Source organism: Rissa tridactyla, chromosome 8 (assembly GCF_028500815.1).
Source record: "Rissa tridactyla isolate bRisTri1 chromosome 8, bRisTri1.patW.cur.20221130, whole genome shotgun sequence".
Classification (NCBI taxonomy): domain Eukaryota; kingdom Metazoa; phylum Chordata; class Aves; order Charadriiformes; family Laridae; genus Rissa; species Rissa tridactyla.
This window is the reverse complement of record NC_071473.1, coordinates 48,618,772-48,638,623: the sequence shown is the minus strand read 5'-3', so window position 1 is coordinate 48,638,623 and position 19,852 is coordinate 48,618,772. Positions and strand designations below refer to the sequence as shown.

The following is a 19,852-nucleotide window of genomic DNA, read 5'->3' as shown; positions in this document are numbered from 1 at the left end:
GTTTAGGTTTATGTTTTCCAGTGCGATCCAAATGGGCTGCTGCTTAAAGGCAGGTAGCACAGTGAGATGACCCCCTTTTTCATAGACAGCTGTGGAGTAACGTGACTGGCTGCCTTCCACGGAAAAGGCAAGTAAGCAACTCAAACTAATTAAAAATTATCATTAGTAGATCAGAGCTGGAGGCTGCTGCTAATTCAGAAGAGAAGGATTCAAGTGCTTTATTGTTAAGGGATTTCAGGCAAACTAAACAGAAGTAAAAATCTGAGGGGACTTCTGGCTCTCCTGGGAGAAATGGCAGGTTTGCCCGAACCTGTAGTGTCCTGTCTGGAGGGGTGGCGAGAAGGGACAAAGAGTGGGAAGGTGAGTCAGGGACTGGAGGAGGGAAGGAGTGTATCGCTTCTGGCAGAGCAGCCTAATTACCTTTGGGAAGGAGGGAGTCTTAAAAGATAGAGCTGACTTGGTGAAGATAAAATAAGTTGGGCCGGTCTGAAAAAATGATTGAAAATGAATGGTACCAAGCTAATACTGCTCTGCTGCTCGCTCTGTGACACCTCACCCAGAACGGTGGGAAAGGACTGGTCCCTCAGGATAAACAGGAGAGAAAAATTTATTATTTTTTTTTTTGTCACAGAAAAACTGTAAAGAGGGCAAATGGAAGGTCAGACTCCTGGGGTGCACAGCTAGCTCCACTCCAGTTTCAACATGAGCCACAGAGAGCTTTAGAGGTTCATGCTTAAGCTCCCATGCGCTTGGTCCCACTGTCACTGAAGCTGGCATTTATCTGTGATTGCATCTGCTGTTTCCTGCCTTAGGTATCACTTAATCCTGCTGGGTTCAAATATTAGCTCACAGAGCCTCCCATATCTTCCCGATTCGCTAAATTTGTGTTTCTCTTTAGCTTGCATTCCCACGTTTCTATGCAATTTTCAGTCTCCATGAACCAGTTTTCCTGTTCAAGCAAAAATGACTTAATGCTTCCATCTGTTTGACTCTCAAAATACAATTTCTTATGGTGTGACTAAAACTCTGCAGTAAATGAGCATCCTTTTTGTTTGCTCTGCATCGTTGTTGTTATGTGTTTTCTAAGAAGTTGTAAATCTAGCATGAGATGTGTATCTATTGTATGGCTTTCTCTATAGGGACAATATACTTAAGAGGTATAATTGATTGTTGTTCCTCTGACAGATAACAGCTGGAGGAGAATAAGCTTTAGAAGAATGCTTTTTTTTGTCCCTAGACTTCAAAAATTATTCAATTTGGCATTTTGTCTGGATCTTTAAGATCTCAGGATCTTTAAAACACTTGCAAAGTCTTAACAAGAAACTTTATCGTCACACAAAGTTAAGGAGTAGTAAAATAGAATGGTGCTATAAATTACATAGTCTGTGCTCTTGCTTTATAAGCTTGGTCATTTGTCTTTTAACCAACATACAGCCTTGAGATGTTGATGTGGTCATTAATGGTACTTGTTTTCATGCTTAACATATGATGGTAATTTGGCACAGCTGGTGGAACGTAACAATCTTTTTTTGACCTGCTGTAGGGCCACACAAATCAAGACTTACTCCTGGGACAACGCACAGGTGATCCTGGTCGGAAACAAATGTGACATGGAGGATGAAAGAATTGTTCCTGTGGAGAAGGGGAAACTTCTGGCGGATCAACTAGGTACATGCCAAAGCTTTTCTTTCTGCTCCTTTTCCTCTGCGTCTTTATACTGTGCTCCTTTTAATTTGTAAGATAAAAAGTCCTTCCAGCAGTGATACTTTAATAATGGTATCACAACTAAGAAGCGCAATATATTCCATGTTGATATTTTACTTGCTTAGTGCTGAATACTACCTTCTTGTAGCGTTGCTGTGTCTGTAAAGCCAATATCTAAGGATGTATGGAAGATAAAAGTTTGTCTGGAGAGAATAGCTTTTATTAGCTCAGCGGAATGAAAAGAGGAATTTTTTTCATAAACACAGTTCTGTCTCCAGGTCTCCAAGTACCATATAGTCATTTTCAGAATACAAACATTGAATTTTTTTTGTAGAAGAAACTTTTTTTTTTTCCAACTAAACAATGAAAAAAGATGTTTATACATCAGAACTGTGGAGTTGAGAAAAATATATTTTAAAAATGTACCAGGCTTCTCTATCCAGGTAGGGAAATGACATTATGTTATTGATGTGGGATAGACAAAGCAAAACAGTTCCGTTGAGAGGAAGCTGTGATTCCAAGGACAATTTAAGAATGAACAGCAAAATAAACTTATCCTAATTTCTTATTTATTTATCATTTTTTGTTATATATTATAGCATATATGAGCTTTTTAATACAGAATCAGGGCTTCTGTGTTAAGATTTAACTATACTGTTGTTTTCTCTTAAAGAATCGGCATAATGGAAGTATTTCTTTAGCTTGTAAAACTAGAGATTCTTACCAGACCCAAAGGAATCACCATCATCCCCAATTTATAAAATCCGATGTTGTCCTCAATTCTTAAGCAGTAACTGGAGGTGCATAATATATTGTTAAACTGGGGGTACTGGAGTTCCAATACATTGTGGTAGTTTAAAGTATGACCTTGATCAAATTGCCAGTTATGGTAAAATCTTAGATGATGAGTATTTATTAGTTGGGGGTTTTGTTTTGTTTTTTTAATGAAGGGAAGGTATAGAAACCCTGCTCATAGGTGGGTATAAAGTGTGGCTTTGTGATAGGGACCTGTGATATAAACAAAAAGATGGTCACTCTTCCAAAGAGTTGAGAGCAATCAGATTATTTTTTCATGTTTCACATGCAAAAAAAAAAAAACCAAACCAAAAAAAAAATCACATCTGCAAAGGCCCACAGGTTTAGAGCCTTCTAGAATAAATTCGACATACGCTAAGCACAAAGGGGTCCCATTCATGACTGGAGCCTTGAGGCACTGCCTTCATAAGCAAATGATGAGCAGATACCAAACTAAACCCTCTAATTTCCCATCTTTATTATTATTGTGATAATAATTCTTTACATGTAAGACTAGCAAAGCAAACGAAGACATGGTTAGTTTGCAAAATCAGTTACGGGCTCTTTTTTTACACATCAGAATTTAATTTGCTTTTGAAAAAATGAAGGTGAATAAACTCGGTTCCTGGCTTGCAGACTCTCAAACCCGTTCTGAATATATGTGTGCCCACATATTTTCCAGGAGTAATTACACTGTTAGTAATTGAAAATTTGTCAGGAACAATGTAACAGCAAATAGAGGGTTTTACTGGAACTCACACTCCTATTTGGACTTCTCATGTTTTTTTCTCTCCAAAAAATTCATGTTTGTTTAAAGACAAACTCGGCATCTAGAATCCGAATTCTTTAGGTATGGGACACTGCCAAACGCACACAGCATTACCACAGCAACCGACTCCATCAGTAGGAAACTGTTCTGCTGAAGAATCCCCAGCTCTGCCCCTGGCCTGTCCGAAAAATGTATCTTCTATTATCAGTCATTTTTGCCTTATCTTAACTGTGCTAATGTGTACAGCATGATCTGAAATTACGTGGCGCGTTAGGTGGGAGGAATCTTTTTAATCGACTGTTGACTGCTTAAACTGCTAACTTTCATCATAATGATTCACATAAAGGTTATCCTTCAGTGTGTTTGTCTAAGTTTGTATAGTGACATTAACATCAATGAAATAATTTCTTAATCAGATTAAGAAATTGTTGTTGGCCTGAATGTGAGCTACACTAAAACAGATTATGCCACAGCAGAAGCTAAACCGATGTGGGACTGACAAATATCTAAGTTCAGTTCTCTGATTTTTGTGTGCCTTTTATATAAATTTTTAATCACCATCAAAAAGACAGCAAGCGGGGCAGACAGAATGCCCCTCTGATGCAGGACCGGACGCTGAAATTCCTCTGTAGGAGGCACACAACATTATTTGTAATTCAGCAATGCTGAGCGGTGCTTGTCAGACCAGGCGTGTTAATCACCCTGAAGAGCTTTCTGTCTAAACAGACAAAGAATGGGGAAAAAAAACAAGACCAAAGACATGGAGCATCTTGCTCACAAGTGCAGAAGTTGGTCAGCAGGAGGAATACAGCTGGGATCTTGCTTCTCTGCTCCCGCCGGGCTGCAGCAGTGGTTGGTAGTGAGCCAGCCCCGTCCCAGGAGGGACCCTCTGGGCATCGCTGGTTGGTGGCATGTCTCCAGCCCAGGGGATCGTCACTGATGTAAGGGGAGAATCCGACTCCCTCATCCTGGGTTTATTCAGATCTGTATCATCTGCAGATGAGTTTACCCAGGTGACATGTTTATCCCTCTGACTCTTACTGATGCTTGATAAATTTTAGAAGTATTTCTGCTCAGTGTTCTGAGATTGTAGGAATCAACCGACCTTAATAATTGTCCAATGTCTTGTTTTACTAAGGTGAATTCCGAAAAAATGGTTAGTATTTTAAAAACCGTCTCCATTATCATCAGCCTCTATCAATTTTAACTTTTTTTTCCTACTTTTTTCACAGGTTTTGACTATTTTGAAGCTAGTGCCAAAGAAAACATCAATGTAAGGCAAGTGTTTGAGCGCCTGGTGGATATAATCTGTGAGAAGATGTCGGAGAGTATAGAATCGGACCCTTCCAGGGGCACCTCGGGAAGGAGCATGCGACTCACAGACAACCCTCCCCCTTCGCAGCAGAACTGCTCGTGCTAGTGACCTTTCTCGCTGAGAAGTGTCCTCCTCCTTTCCTGACGAAATTTTATCTTTTCATTTGTGGTGGTGCATTATCATGTAGTCCAAAGGCAGAAGTCTCTGTTGTAGGAAACTGGTATGTTTGTTTAATGTGCTGGAGTGTTAATATTATATATTTCCTCATCCAATAATTTAAAAAAACAAAAATCTGAATAAATATTGTAAGTGCACCTAGTGTTAATGTGAGTTACACTGAAGAAAAAGAATTGTATAGTGTTGCAAATGTTGTTTCCGCAGAGAATGTTGCATTTTTAATTATAAATTCCTGTACTGCAGAAAAAGGGTTTTTTGGTCAAGAACAGCAGGAAACATAAAAACCAATTAGAAGGGATCAGGTATGAGGGGAAAAAAATCTCTTTTAAAGCAAGAATATGCTTTTTTTTTTTTAACATCAAAAAAAAAAATCAGTCCCCAGATATTATGAGTCACTGTTGCCATCCTCTAGCATGGACCTCGGTTTTTCTGTACGATGGAGCAGAAAGCAGTGCGTTTCTGCCTGACAGCTGGAGGTCCTCCAGAGAGCGGAGTGGGAAGGTGAGGCGGGTTTTGTGTCAAACCTCTGAATGGAGGAAGAGCACCTGGAGGAATCAAAGCTGCCAGGCAGGGGGGGAGGAAGAGGAGGAGGAGAAGGAGGAGGCCGCCTTGCAGCCATACCTTTTGGTGGGTGCTGTGTGCAGGAGAAGAGCCCTTCCAGGGGCTGCCCTTGGCCTTGCCTTCTCCGCCGCCACCAGCATCAGCGTGCGGGGTGCTGGGGGTGTTGCTATCCCAAATCCTTTCTTCCTGGAAGCACAAGAGCCTACTCTCTGCCAGCTTTTCCTCCCCTGTGTCCCATAGTTTTATCTCTCCAGGTTTGGATCTACTCTGATTGACTGCTTGACGGTAGATTTGTTGCAGGACGGAGGAAAGGAGGAACTGGCTGCTGCATGCTTAGTTGGGAGGCAAAATCTGACATGTAACACTTGGAAGAGCACTGTCTCAGAAAGATAAAAATACCAGGAGCCAAAATGTGAGTGCTGGAAAATATTAGTGCCAAGATTACTAGATTTTCTTTCTGCATTTTGTTGTTGATTTTTTTTTTTAATTTTGTGCTGGATATGTGCGTGCGTGGGGGTGGTTTTTCTGGTTTCAGATTCAACCACAAAGTATAACTTAAAAAACAGGAAGATTGATTAATAAAACATAACTGCAAATGAAAAGCGGCAAAGATGTCCCGTTAGAGTTACCCTATAGATGTTTTGTTGCATCATTCTCTGAAGGGAGGAACAATTTTTAATACCTAACATATAAAATATTCTTATACTTCCAACATCTCTAAAATGACAAAACTTCTACATCTGTGTGCAGAACTCCGTGTGCATTAGCCACACGCAGAGCTTGTACTTCTCTGAAATGTATGGAGGAACGGCTTTTGTGAATCTGTGAAATGACATACACTGTTTGCCTTTATGATCGTACACTTGTTTGCGCATCCCAGCTCCAAACAGTGATTGCAAATTGTGTCTGAAAGCGTAAATTAGGTGGATCTGGAGAGTTTGCTGTCTTAAGGTGACAATTCCGAGAAGTTTTATGGCTTTACTTTAGGCCTATGAACTCCTCTGACCCAGGAAACTTTCTGATGTCAGAAACTGGAGTCGAGTATCTGCCCGCTGCACTGTAATTTGCTGGATCATGACACTGGCGAATGCCTTTGTAATTTCGTTCTGTCTCGAGGTGTAATAGTTCTGAGAAAAAAGCACAATACTCTGGAGAAAAATGCAACTACGTTGATGTAGTTTGAGCTCATCGTGGTGAAGGCTTGATCCCTTCGTTTGTTTCTATGTTGCTTTCAGAAATCTTCACTGTGACGTATTTTGGGTGTGTGTGTGATTCGTACTGGAAGTGTGATTTGTGGAATGTGGTTATTGTATCTAAACCCCTGAAACTGCAAAATAAAGAGAAATATAGTCACCGGGTGTGGCCAGAGACCTTGTGGGAGCTTCGTTAGTAACTAGTGTGTTAGGCAATCGTGGGCATGTATAAAGAGGGTATCTTTTTAAAGCTTTTAAAATACATTAAACCACATTGATCTTTTTTGACAAGGTGATGATCCTTGAGCCCAGCAACCTGGAATCACTATGGAGATTTAAAACAAAGTGAAAAGAAGGATTATTTGGCCAATGAATGCGCAGTGCAGTGTTTTAATGTAGCAGAAGTAGGTTTTAGGGCAACTTGTGTTAACTAGCAAAAAGAAATAAAAACTGCCACAACAGGGAGCGATGATTTTGAGCTGTGCAAGTACAATGGAGTACCTCAATGCAAATGGTGATTTTTTCAGCTCAGCAACCCAATGGTAAAAGAAAATGGATTCAGCAGACACAGAATTTCAATTCCTTTGTTTTACCTTTTTTTTCCCTAGCGAAAAAGACCTATCCCTTTTCTACCCAATATATAATTGTGTTTCATTGTGTTCCAATCAAGTCAGATGTATTTTTTTTTAAGAATACAACTACATTCCAGGTCCCTCAAGCTAGGACGGGTAAAAAAAAAAAAATTTTTTTTACAGCACAAGCCAACAAGTAGCTACATGGCAGTATAGTCTGAAGAACTGGAACAGACAGGAATTCTACCCTGCCCTGTGCTGCATACATGGAGAAACCTAGTGCACAAATCCTGCGGAGTTTATTTCAAGTAAGAAATAAAATCATCACAGGCAACTGACACAAACATATCTCCTTTAATGTATATGTATCTCATCATCTTACATTTGCATTAAAAGCTGTGAATGAATACAGAGAAAGCCTTTTGCCTTCAGTGGCATGCAGCCGATTTCAGTATCGTCGGAAAGTCAATAATTGTTACTTGCATTAACTTGTAAGAGGTAATGGCAGAATGCAAGACAGTAATTTGTCAAGGCAAGACAAACCCTGAAGACAAACCCAAAATGCTTCATGGGGTCTTATATAGAGCCTTCCATTTGACTGGCAGTGTCCCAGGGTAGTAGTGTTGAAAAAACAGTATGGCTACAAGATTAAAAAAAGGGGTACTAGAATGTGAAGGGAAGAAGCGATTGTTCTTCGCAAGCTTTTCTCTATTGCTTGTACGATACAGCACTGAGTGCGCTGTTCTCCAGTAAAAGCCATACAGGAGGCTTTGGGTTAGGCATGGGTCTTGGCTTCCATCTTGTGGAGAAATAAAGCACTAAAGTATTGGGTAGACATCCACTCTAAATTATCTTCCTAGACACCCAGCCCAAATTATCGTCTCTGTATCTCAGCTAGCGCCCCCTCATTTGTATTAGCCTCTGACTCCTTAACTTTGCTTTCATCATCTCTTGCAGTCACATAGACTTACACACACACAATAACTGGTATTACAGGAATAGCAGAAACCAGAGCAAATATGAAACAAGGCAAAAAGGATGTGATAAATGCAATGGCAAGCTTCCCAACAGCTCTCAAAGCGTTACAAGGATCTTGGCATACTATTTGGAAACGCCAGCTTCAAAGAGATTTAAGACAAGAGGAAAAGCATCATTCCTGTTGACAAGACTTGAAATTGCTACACCAGCACTGTGGTTTCACAGGGGGGAAAAAGTATATTCACAGATCGGAATACATGGAGACCTACTGGACTGCAAAGACTATGCCATATCATGAACAAACGCAGTCTTTTCAGTGTCATGGGTACATACTTTAAGCTATTAAGGATACCATTAGGGGAAGAAAAACAAATCAGCAAAATCAGAAGTCAACAATAAGCATGTACTGGACCTGTCAAAAGACCGGTGGCACTGCTGGTTGAAATAAAACTGCAAACTCAAGTCTAGCTCACTTAAGTGTTGAAAAACACCTGATAAAAACTAGTTTTGCTATCGGATCAACCGTGCGGTCAGGCGTTTTGAAGCCTAAGAACAGCCACGTTTCTTTAAACAGATTCAATGCGGTTAGCGTTTGGCTTCTCCAGTGACCGCTGAGGGAGGCCGATGGCCGCCATCCCGTTTCTTCGTGCCAAGTCTCGGTCTCGAGTTCAGCGCTTTTGGCTCGGGGCTGGTGCCGGCTGGAGACGGAGGCCCGGAGCCAGGCCCCGGATCGCGCTCCCTCCCGCCGTGAGGGACCGCCCGCCGCCCCGCCCTGAGCAGGCGGGACTGCGCGCCACACCCCTCTTCCGGCATCTTGCACGAGCTGATTGGTCCTGTCAGGAGTGAGCGACAGCTACTTGGACCAATAGTGGAAGGAAATGAGAGAAGGAGGGTCATTTCCACCAACCGGCGTTTGGACTGTTCCAACGCAAGAGCGGGGGGGCAGCTAGGAGGGCAAGCGGGCATAAATGTCGGACCGCGGCGGCACATAAAGGAGTTCCCGCAACCTGGCTCTGTTTCTCTCTCTTTTCCTCCTCGCTCACATTTCTGTGTCCTCCCGCTCCGATTTCCGACAGGCTCTGCCTTTCCCTCCGCCTCTCTCCCCGCCTATGGTTTCCCCCACCCCTCCCACGCCACCAGCATTCTCTCCACCAATCAGAGCCCCGACCCCGACCAAGCGCCGGCCTGCGATTGGTCCGTTTTCCCCCACCTGACTCCGCGGCGGGCGCTGACTGGTGGCGCCCCGCAGCCGTCGCCGAACCGTCACCGCGACTTCCTCGTGCGGCGGAAGCGGGCCGGGCCGCGGCGGCGCGGCGGCGGCGCATGCGCAGTGTCGCGGCCGCCTTCGCACGGAGGTGCCGAGCGGTGCGGGCGGGGGCCCGCGGCCTGGCGGGGCGCGGCTGGCTGGGGCGTGCCGTTGCCCAGCCGCTGTGGTACGGGATCGCCGCCGCCATGCCCGGGAGGAACAAGGCAACGACCAACTACAGCTGCCCGGAGCTAGCGGTGGGGCAGCAGGCCGGGGAGGGCGGCCGCGACGTCAGAGGCCGGTCGCCTCAGGGGGATGAGGAGGACCGCGGGGACTTCGGGCCCGGCCCCAACCTGGGCGACCCCGACATCGTCAAGTCCCCCAGCGACCCCAAGCAGTACCGGTGAGGGCCGGCGGCGCCCAGCCTGCCCCCGGAGGCGGTTGGCCGGGGAAGGCTTAAAGCGGAATCGGGGGGGGAGGACGGAGACGATAGGCTGCCGCTGAGGCAGCCCCCGGGCGGTCTCTGGGGCAGGCTGGGGCCTCCCTTCCCCACCTGCCCCCGGGAAACCAGCCCCGGCCGAGGGAGGAGGTGCGGGAGCGGGGCTGGGTGCCGGCCGGCCCCTTGTCCCCGCACACCGGCCACGGCTGCGACCGCGGGGGCTTGAAGTCGGGCTCGTCTTGGTGGCCGGGGAAAACAGGGGTTTCTCTGGGAAAAACGGAGGCTGGGGGTTCACGGGCGTGTTCTTCCCAAGGTGGGCTGCCTGGTTTGCATGCGGTCAGGGGCTTGGGGCTTGCGTGGAAAGGAAAAATCAGTACTTGGTTAAAGGCTCTGCTGTGACACTACGTTTTCGAGGTACAACGATATTGAATGGTCAGTTTGCAGCCCAGGTCCGGGCAGTTCGGTTCCAAAAGCGTGAAGCTGAAGTATGAAATGTGGTTGAAGTATTACAGGGCAGGTACCAACTTAAAAAAAGGCTGTTGCTCTTCCCCTTTTTAGATGATCTTCCAGATTTTAACACAAATATGTCAGTGAGTTGAGACAGAAATTACTTTTACGCTCCTATTTTGCTTGTGTCTTCATTTGTGTTTTTCTGAGTAGTAGCTCTGAAAGTGCTAAGAAAGATCATCTTCCCTGAGCGCAGCCCACAGCGTCTGTGGCCTTCTTGCGGTGAGACTCGGCTGAGAACGGCCAGGGGAGGCTGAGCACTTCGGATGCTGTAAGGCAGTCGCTCTTGAAGGGACGCTGTTGTAACTCCTCTGTTAGGCAGAAGATTATTCAGCCCTTGTTAGAGATGCTTTTTTATCTTTGCTCTTCATGATGTCTAATCTGTGCAGCCAGTGGAGAATCTGCCTAAGATTAAGCCTGGAACTAAAATTTGGATTTGCAGTGACATTGGTTGACAGTGAAATTCCCCGCTGTCTGCGTGAAGAGGACTGTGCCCGTTGGCTTAGGGAGAAACTCGCTCCTTCCCTTCTTGCCCTACTTCCTTGCTGCGTCCTCTGGGTCTCTGCCTGCCTCTCCTGCCGGCGTTCGTACTCATGCTACTTTGCAGGAGGCTCGTCTTCCTGCAGAGTTCACAGACTGTCAGCTTAGGAAACTTCTGCCTTTACTACCTAAAGCAGCACAGTGATGAAACTTGGGAAGTCCACTGAAAACCATCACTGGCGACGTATTTTGAGGGTCAGGAACCTCCTCTGTGTGTAAAGAAGCGGAGAGTGTGTTTGCTTATAGCATAAGATAAACTAATACCAACATCTTCCAGAAATCCTGCTCTCCATGCTTAACAGATTTTTTTAGTTGGAAGCAGAGCGCCACATCTTCTCAGACTGATTTCTATGTGTGGGAAGTGAGCCGTGCACAGAGCAGAGGCAAGAGTTACCCTTAGGAAGGAGAACTTCAGTGTCGCTGAAAGTAAAGAATAACTATGTCCGCTAACTATATACCAAACCTCCTAAGTAAATGTAATTGCAGGTGATTTGATGATGCGTATACACTTTCTCCCCTGTTCATGCATCAGCAATGATACATACTGCAGACCAGTCACGGTGGGCTTAGTGTGTCTATCTGGTGACATCAGTCTTAAATTAGTGGGAAATGTTATATTTTATCTTCTCAAACACAGTGATCATAAAAAAAGAAAGTTAGTTCTGACAGAGATTGCAGAATGTATTTTCAAAAGTGAGTTTGTTGGGACAAAAATTATTGTCATAATCAAAGTTAGTTTTGTTCATTAGATCTATGAGTGGGTAGTGATCTCTACTAAAAGTGTATGTTTTATTTAAATTAATCCATATGTGGAATTTCATGGGTTTGTATTGCTTGTTTTGGGTAGTTTGGGAAATTAAAAAATTTCTCTAAGTATTTACCATAAATTGATACGTATTTCCATATCTATTTAACTGCTAAACGATTATCATTGATATAACAAAAAACTTGGTGTGAGAACAATTCTGTTTAAACTTATCCAGGACGTTTAAACAGTGTTTTTAAGAATTGGAATTCCATTTTATATTTAAGCCTTATTTGTATCAATGCCTGTACAGTCCTTCAAAATGCAGTTGGACTACACTTACTTCTGTTTCTGCATTAGATGGTTGCATTTTTTTGTACTGTATTCTGTGTACTAATTGATACTTATGTATTGATTACACTTGTCCTTTTCCATTGGACTGAAGCATGGAAAAAGTAAAGAACACCTATGTCAGTTGGTGCCTCTGCTCCTATACTGTTCTAGATTGTCCTGAGGCGAAATCTGATAGCGTTCGACAGCGGCTTAGTTCAATTGTTGCCTTGCTACTGTGTGTTTTGTGTCCTAGTGTGTAACACCCACAAGCCCGAAGATGAGTAATGTAAAATTAGTGTCATCTGCGCCATTAGTTTAATGGAGGTATGTGGCAGGGATCAACAAGACCTACTGGATACACCCGGCTAAACAGCTTTATGGCAAATCATTCTTCTGGAAGAATAGCACTATTCTGTCTCTGCTTTCCATGACTATCTGTCCATCACTGGGAAGCCAATATTCTTTATGGGCTGTGAAAACCTGAAGAAGGCAGGCAGAGGTGAAGATGATGGTTGTGCTGGAAGACGTGCTGTAGTGATGCTGTCTTGTCCCTGTCTGGGGCTCTTACGCCGAGCTCGCCAGGGATGAAGTGCCTGAGTGTACAGTATATGTGTTTTTAGGACCTGGGTTGTGCACTCAAAAATGCTGCAGCTGCGTCATGTGACATGTACACGGTGCAAACACACGTAACTGTTCCACTTTCAGAATTATTCGGATGATTAACCCTGTACCCAGACCTCAGCGTGGATCTGGTACTACCTGTGTGTCCTGCAGTTAGTCATAGCGTTTCTGCAAGTTCTGCAGTATGTGCTGTAATTTGAATGAGCGAAGATGCACTTGTGCTTTTGGTTGGAACAAACTTGTACTGCTCAGCAGTCCCGCAGCAAGCAAAACGGGGCTGTTAATGATTATGACACCCTGGCCCACAGTAAGGGCTGTCAGTTCCTGTTGGATGGGTAGTCATAATTCATAAACTTAACACAACTATTAAACATTTGCTCTTTAGCTTTTTTCATAGACATGGTAGTCCAACAAATGTGGTTTTTTTCCTTTGTCTCAGAGCTGCTTAACTCTTGTCCCAATACCCGCTTTACCCCTTTCCTCCAAATAAGTCCCCATGAAATTCAGCTGGGAGAGAAGTACTCAGAATAATTTGTTTCCAAGCTCATCCGTGGGTTGCAGAGCTGCAGCAGGTGCCCCTCAGCTCTAGTGAAAAACAAAACTTATACAGACTTCATATTTTGAATCGCAGTATTGATAATAACACATGCTTTTATTGCTGGGAAACATTGAAATTGCATAATGATAACCATGAAGGAAACGTGAGAAATTCCTTGTGAGAAACTTTGGGAACCACGGAGTCGGAAAACACACAACATGCCTTTCGTTAGTCTTTCTTACCGTGTAGCTTGAGCTGGAAATCTGCTTTGAAATTTCTGCTACCTGATTACAACAGCGGCCATGTTGCAAAGTTCTGGTCTGATATAGACTTGGGGGTTGAATTAGATGACCTTTAGAAGTCCATTCCAATCCAAACTATTCCGTGATTCTATCCTCTATAAGTCAGATTTTTCTGGGAGTGCGGGAGGTAGCCATGGGTTTGTTTTATACTGGCTTTTTTTTTTTCCGCTGTATCAATTGCCACCTGTCTATATCACACTCGTTCTTAGGATGGATCGAGTATTTTCTGGATCCAGCATTCCTTCCTTTCTGCAGCAGGCATACGAGCCAGTGCAAGCTCCCCAGCGGGATGCTCTGGCTAGTCTGACAAACTGTGACTGTCCATTCCGGATCTGATGGGAAACAAATGCTGCTGAGAGATCTGCTGAGAGACTATGAAGTGCAGAGCGTTGGTGCTTGCAGTCCTCCCTCTGAAAAGTTGTAGAATGGTGCTGGATAGAGGACTTGTGTGGTTTTGTTTATATATATATATGCACACACGCATACATATATATAAAAAATTCTGTGTGTATATACACACACAGAGAACTCTGTGTATATTGCTGCTTGATAGTAACACAACCAAGCCACTGTCACTTATTTTATTAAGCCTGCAGAGAAGATCTGTCCTTTCTGCCAGCTACGTCTGTGGACCCCGTTTAATAAAAAGCATTGATAAAATCAAATAAACTGGAGTCTCTGGGGCCTATTTAGAGGCAACGACGAAAATTTTATTTCTGTCACATAATATGTGTTTCCAAGAGCCTGAGAAGCATAACAAGCTATTGACGTTTGAGTTTGCCTCTTCTGAGCATGTGAAGTTTTCTCTGAGTGGGTGCTGGTAGCTTAAATATTTCACAGAGAGAAAGAAAAGCCCAATCAGTGTCCCTGACCTTACCGGGAGAAGAGCTTCTGCTATTTCCTTGAATTGCTTCTTTCTTACTTTTGTAGCTGTTGAATAGCAGGAGAGTGTTTTTACTTTCCCACTATGAAAGTGCTCATCTTCTTAGCTACCATTAGAGTTTCATTAGGAAATCTCAGTTGAAGATCACAGAACTGTTGTAGGAAATACAGAAATTTTTGCGCTTCTGAAAATTCAGATTTGGGAAATGAGCGTATTCATTGCAAATAATTATTCTTTCAGGTATATCAAGCTGCAAAATGGCTTATGTGCACTTTTGATTTCGGATTTGAATTACTTGGATGGTGCCCCAGCTGCTTTATCTTCGGAGGAGGAAGAGGACGGCAACGATGACGATGATGAATCTGAAGAAGACAGTGATGAAGATGATGACTCTGGAGCTGAGATCGAAGATGGTAGAGAAGGTTTTGATGATGAGGACTGTGATGAGGGGGATGAGGGTGAGGACAATGATGGAGATAATGAGGATTTCAATGATCCTGATGACAGTGAATTAGAAGAGCTAGCTGAAAAGGAAGAGACAAGAAAGAGAGGCTGCACAGAAAAACAGGTGTGTACTTAAAGCTGTGAAAAAATACAGAGAGCGCTTTCTTGTGCTCTGAAACTTTGTGATGAGGCATTGCGACTAGTCTTTCTTTTCATCGTGTCTGTCCGGATTGATTTATCTTATGCTTCTGTCACTTTCCCGAAGTGTTTCTTGAAGCAGCTTGTACTGAGAGTGTTGTGTTTTCTCTAGTCTGCAGCAGCCCTCTGCATTGCCGTTGGCAGCTTCTCTGATCCCGAAGATCTGCCTGGATTAGCACACTTCCTGGAACATAGTATGTATCTGCTTCTGTTTCATCTGCTCCAGCTTCAGTGAAAAATGAGTGCTATCTAGCTCTGGATTTCTGCAGTGTTTTAGTCTCATTTCCTGTTTCAGCTATCCCAGAATTTATTCTCATTAGTTAAATAAATTTGTGATTTTATAAAAATACTGACTTAGCGAGGAACTCTTAATATGGGAGGTGTCTCATACCCTTTGGCAGGCTGTGCATTAACGTATATTAAAATTCTTTGTTATCCATTAAATATGGGGGAAGCGTGTTACCTATAGCTTTATAAACTAGGCTGGAGCTACAGACCTTTATCTCTCCAGTAAAGAATGATGAATTAGTCATACAGGTGCAGAAGGCCTGTGAAGTTTCTGACCAGGTGTATCTTAAAATGCTGTTCTTGACTGATTGAGGCTTATCATGCCTAGAAAGGCACTGTTGTTTCCAGTCTGTTTGGGCCTTCTGCTAAAGGCAGATTACACTAGTTATTGGGCAGATAACATGGTCTGTTGCTTCTTAGCAGTTAACCTCTACTGGGAGCTGTGGGTCAGTTGTAGGTAATGCTGTGCTGAAGAAGGATTGCTATGGCTGCCATTAGGAATCACGGATTAATGTCATCTCGGTAATTTTGCTGATTTTTGTTCCAGTGGTTTTTATGGGCAGTTTGAAGTACCCGGATGAGAATGGGTTTGATGCGTTTCTGAAGAAACACGGGGGCAGTGACAATGCTTCGACTGACTGTGAGCGGACAGTCTTCCAGTTTGATGTGCAGAGGAAGTACTTCAAAGAAGCGCTTGATAGGTAACTTCATAGAAATGGTGATTAGGTGTTAACAAATGTTTGTACCTGCCTCAGGAGGCTGGGAGTGGCTGTTCAGTTCTTCATTTGGGGTGATTAATGCTGGTGATGAACTTCCATAGGTACTCCTACTACCACAGAGGATATTGTATATAAGGAACTATAATTTCCCTCTGGATATATTACTGGTTTTTTGTGATAATGTCAGTGTAGCCGCTGTGTGATTCCTTGGGATCCGTGCGTAAGTCTTAATGCATATAGCTTTTTGATTGTTTTACCACCCTTAAACTGTTAGCGTCGATGACAGGAGAAATTTTATGCAGTGTGACAACTGTTCAGAGGGGAAATGCTCCCAGAATCCCAGTGTTTCATCCTTTGGAATACCTGTCCTGACACAGTTAGTGGGGTTTTTAATATTTATTTTTTTTTGGTTCCAAGTCTAATTCATCAAAGCGGGTGGAAGGGCTGCCTTGAAAGTTGTGGTACAATGTGTGCCTCAGGAGGATGCCTTTAACCCAGTCCAGGTTATTCAGTCAAGTATGTACCTTTTGCCAGAAAGCATTTAACTTGCTCTGTTGTGCTCTGGGATACCGTAGTACAAGAGAGCTTCACCTGTTGGTGAGAGCAAATTATTCATTCATCGGGGCATGTCAGCTGAATATTCTTGATGCTGTAAAATACCTCGGGAGAAGAGTAGAGTCTGCTGTGAACGTACTTTGATCAAAACACGTTCTTGTCATGACACCAAGAACAAGCGTTTACACATTTTACCAAGTATTGCCTAAATTTTACTTTACTGGGCCAAGTTCAGCTTCCGTTTGCAGATTAGTCCAGTTTTCAGATGTTTGGAATCACAGAATCACAGAAACTTCAGAGTAGGAAGGGACCTCTAGAGATCATCTAGTCCAACTCCCCTGCTAGAGCAGGATTGCCCAGAGCACATTACTCAGGGCTGCATCCAGGTGAGTCTGGAAAATCTCCAGAGAAGGGGACTCCACAACCGCCCTGGGCAGAAGTACAGAAGAATCAAAAAATATAATTGCAATCTGTCACAACAGCTGTCTAAGTGGAGGGGAAACACAGAAATTACGAGTTTTGTAGAACAAAGAAGATAAATGGATGCTGCTGATTTCTGCTCATTCAAGAACTTGTGGATATAAAGAAATGGAAAGATAACATCTTTCAATAGTCTTTAGCTTAATGAATCCTGTAGCCAAAGAACTCTGTCAACAATGTATTACTGTTAACTGTTTGCTTCCACGAGTTAAGTGTATCATTAAAAAACTCAGCAAATAAACCAGAAATATTAGACGCTCTGGCAGCCTTCTGCAGAGTCTCCATTCGTTGCAGATTTGTCCCCTTTCCATTGCTCTGCTCTCTGTTGGTACAGGAGCAGATATGCATCTGGATGACCACACTGACTTATAGTAGATTATAAAATTGTAATGGATATTAAAAAATACGTTTCAGGACATAAATCAGCAATTTGTTGCCTGGAGTTGGGAAGAAACTTTCCCTATGGTCGCGTTGTTCCTGATGAACAACCGAGGATTTCCTCTGACGCATCTGATACGGGCCCCTGAACCAGTATCCAGAGCCAGGAACCAGGCTGGATGGATCACTTGTCTGATCTGGAATGATCATTCTTAGGATGTAAAGACGGATACTCGTGCATCCATTAGTGTCACACCCTACCGTATCCAGCCAGTTCATTCCTACTCTGTGGAGTATGGGAGCCCTGCCCTTTGGTTTTTGATTCTGTCCCAAAACTGGCTTTTATTTCTGCTTAAGACAGTGCAGTCAAGAATGACAGCATTTGTAGTAACACAAGCAATGTTATAAACTAAAAATAGTGGATGTTGGGTTTAATTGTTATTTTTTTTCCCTAGCTTAGTAGACGCTGAAGAAAAGCATATGAATATTTCTGTTTCGTAGGTGGGCCCAATTCTTCATTCACCCGCTAATGATCAGGGATGCAATAGACCGGGAAGTCGAGGCTGTAGACAGTGGTAAGAGTCTCTTTTGCTGTGTGTTTAGCCCATCTTCTTAAAGAAATGAACGGTGAACAACATGCCTATAGTTCCAGCATAGCCCCAGTGCTCTCTCCACTCCTCTGTGGAGTAAATACAAGAAGTTGTGGTCATCGTGCTTGTCTCCTTATTCTAGCAGCTTAATAACTACAAATTTGCTTCACAGAAGGAAATTGAACCTGGCATAGAAGCGAGTGGAGTGTTCACTTGATTTTCTACTATGTTATGAATATTTCAGGCTGCATATAAAACACTGTTTTAGAAAAAAAGTGTTATTGGCAGATACACTAGCTGGTTCAAATATGTATTTCTAGTCTTATTCATCTGCCCTCTGACAAGGAAAACTGAGCAATTTGATCTTTGATTTTAAATAAGTGCCAGTATGAACAAGGACCTGTCTTTGAGTTAAGGTGTGGTTTCTTCAACAGCTTAAGCCAATTTACGCCTTCATTTGCACTGTCTTCATCACGCGGATCCTTCCCTTGTACTGACACTCTAGTAATGAGCTGCCCAGTAAACTCTGTCAGCTTGATGAGCAGTCTGCAGACTGACCCAGCCAAAATAGTTATTTTACAGCCCTCCTGTGCATATTTCTTATTAGCAACAGAAACAGGAACCGGAAAATGCAGTTTGAGAGGGTGAATTCTTGATTTTGGCAGAATAGATTAGATTAGTGTAAACTGATTGCAAAACTGCATTTCTGGAAACTGTCTTGCTCAGCTTTTGATTTCTTCTTATTATTAGGCTAGAAGTTATTCTATGTGATATATGGGAGAAATATTTTTATAATTGGCCCTTTCTGCGGAGCCTGACTGTAGAATATTGATGGCCTTGTGTTCCCATTAAACTTTTCAGATGGAGAGCATTCAGACGGGACAGACTGGGGCTTTACGTGCTTCCCCTCCTTATCCCTTTCTGTAGTTCTCAGCAATGGGCTACGGTTTCCCTCTTCTCTGGACTTACGTTATTTACTGCTAGCAAGTCCTGTTTCTTATGCTATTTCACTGCTTCATCATACATTAAACCAAAACTATTTCAGTGTACATCTGTGCGGTATGTCTCCTTGTCAGTTTGGTTGGTGTTTTTGCTTTGGTTTTTTTTATGACCTCAAATTTTGATGCATGCCACTGCAAATTCTTTAAATTACCAGAGTATCAGCTAGCAAGACCCTCTGATGCAAACAGAAAGGAGATGCTATTTGGGAGTCTTGCCAGGCCTGGACATCCTATGAAGAAATTTTTCTGGGGTAAGTTCTGAATATATGTTATAAAGCGGTGACAATACTTAAACTTTTAACCACTTAAAAGATGAGCTATCTTGTCCCAGCAGGCACTAGCTTTGCTCAGAAGTATTAGGGCAATTAGTCATTTTTCAGTAACACGTTTGGGAATAAAAGCAGCTGTTTGCTTCTTAAGATAGTTTTCATCCTGGTGCTGCTTTTCCTGATGTTAAAGCTAGGTTGCCCTAGGCGTATAATCGTGTAACTTTCTGCTAACGTAAAGGTGGTGTTCTCTGAGTCATCCCTGTCTTGCTTAAGCTTGTTTTTTGCTATTAGAATTTCCTGGAAAAGTAAAGTCTTTCTGGATTTGTGTCTAAAGAGGCTTTTCAAAGTAAGTAATTCGCTGTTGAACTTGCAGAAGTAGAGCTTCACAGCCATGTGAGCGGAGCAGAAGGGACATTTGTCCTTCCTCTCCTGGACAGTGCAGAGTCTTAGCTCCCTCGCCCTTGTGGCGCTGGTGAGCACGTAAACTGCAGTGTGATGGGTAATAGAGATAGCCAGCTTTGAAATGTCGATCATTTTCATAAAGTTCTGTAGTGATACATAGTGAACATCATATTTTCCTCTCTTTTCCCCTCTCCTGTTCTACAAATTCTGTTGGTGAGGGAACGGGTGGCAACAGCGAGTGAGCTGTGCAGTACGCGGGCTGGGTGGTGTGATAATGCAAGAGCGCTCTGTCCTCACCTGTCATAGAAAT

The 19,852-nt window shown here is 43.2% G+C and overlaps 2 protein-coding genes across 3 annotated transcripts in view; both read left to right on the top strand.

The window, feature by feature from the left end:
* Positions 1-6,696, top strand: part of RAB3B (RAB3B, member RAS oncogene family) — a 58,133-nt gene extending 51,437 nt beyond the window's left edge. For both annotated transcript variants that reach the window (XM_054213059.1, XM_054213058.1), the window contains exons 4-5: positions 1,544-1,668; positions 4,501-6,696. In XM_054213059.1, coding sequence (XP_054069034.1) covers positions 1,544-1,668; positions 4,501-4,688 — 313 coding nt within the window. In that variant the 3' untranslated portion in view covers positions 4,689-6,696. The remainder of the gene's footprint in view (positions 1-1,543; positions 1,669-4,500) is intronic.
* A 2,676-nt stretch (positions 6,697-9,372) lies between these two features.
* NRDC (nardilysin convertase) overlaps positions 9,373-19,852 on the top strand; it is a 29,990-nt gene continuing 19,510 nt past the window's right edge. The window contains exons 1-6 of the mRNA XM_054211630.1: positions 9,373-9,713; positions 14,459-14,786; positions 14,973-15,054; positions 15,696-15,849; positions 17,782-17,855; positions 19,027-19,122. Of these exons, the coding sequence (XP_054067605.1) occupies positions 9,388-9,713; positions 14,459-14,786; positions 14,973-15,054; positions 15,696-15,849; positions 17,782-17,855; positions 19,027-19,122 (1,060 nt within the window). The 5' untranslated portion in view covers positions 9,373-9,387. The remainder of the gene's footprint in view (positions 9,714-14,458; positions 14,787-14,972; positions 15,055-15,695; positions 15,850-17,781; positions 17,856-19,026; positions 19,123-19,852) is intronic.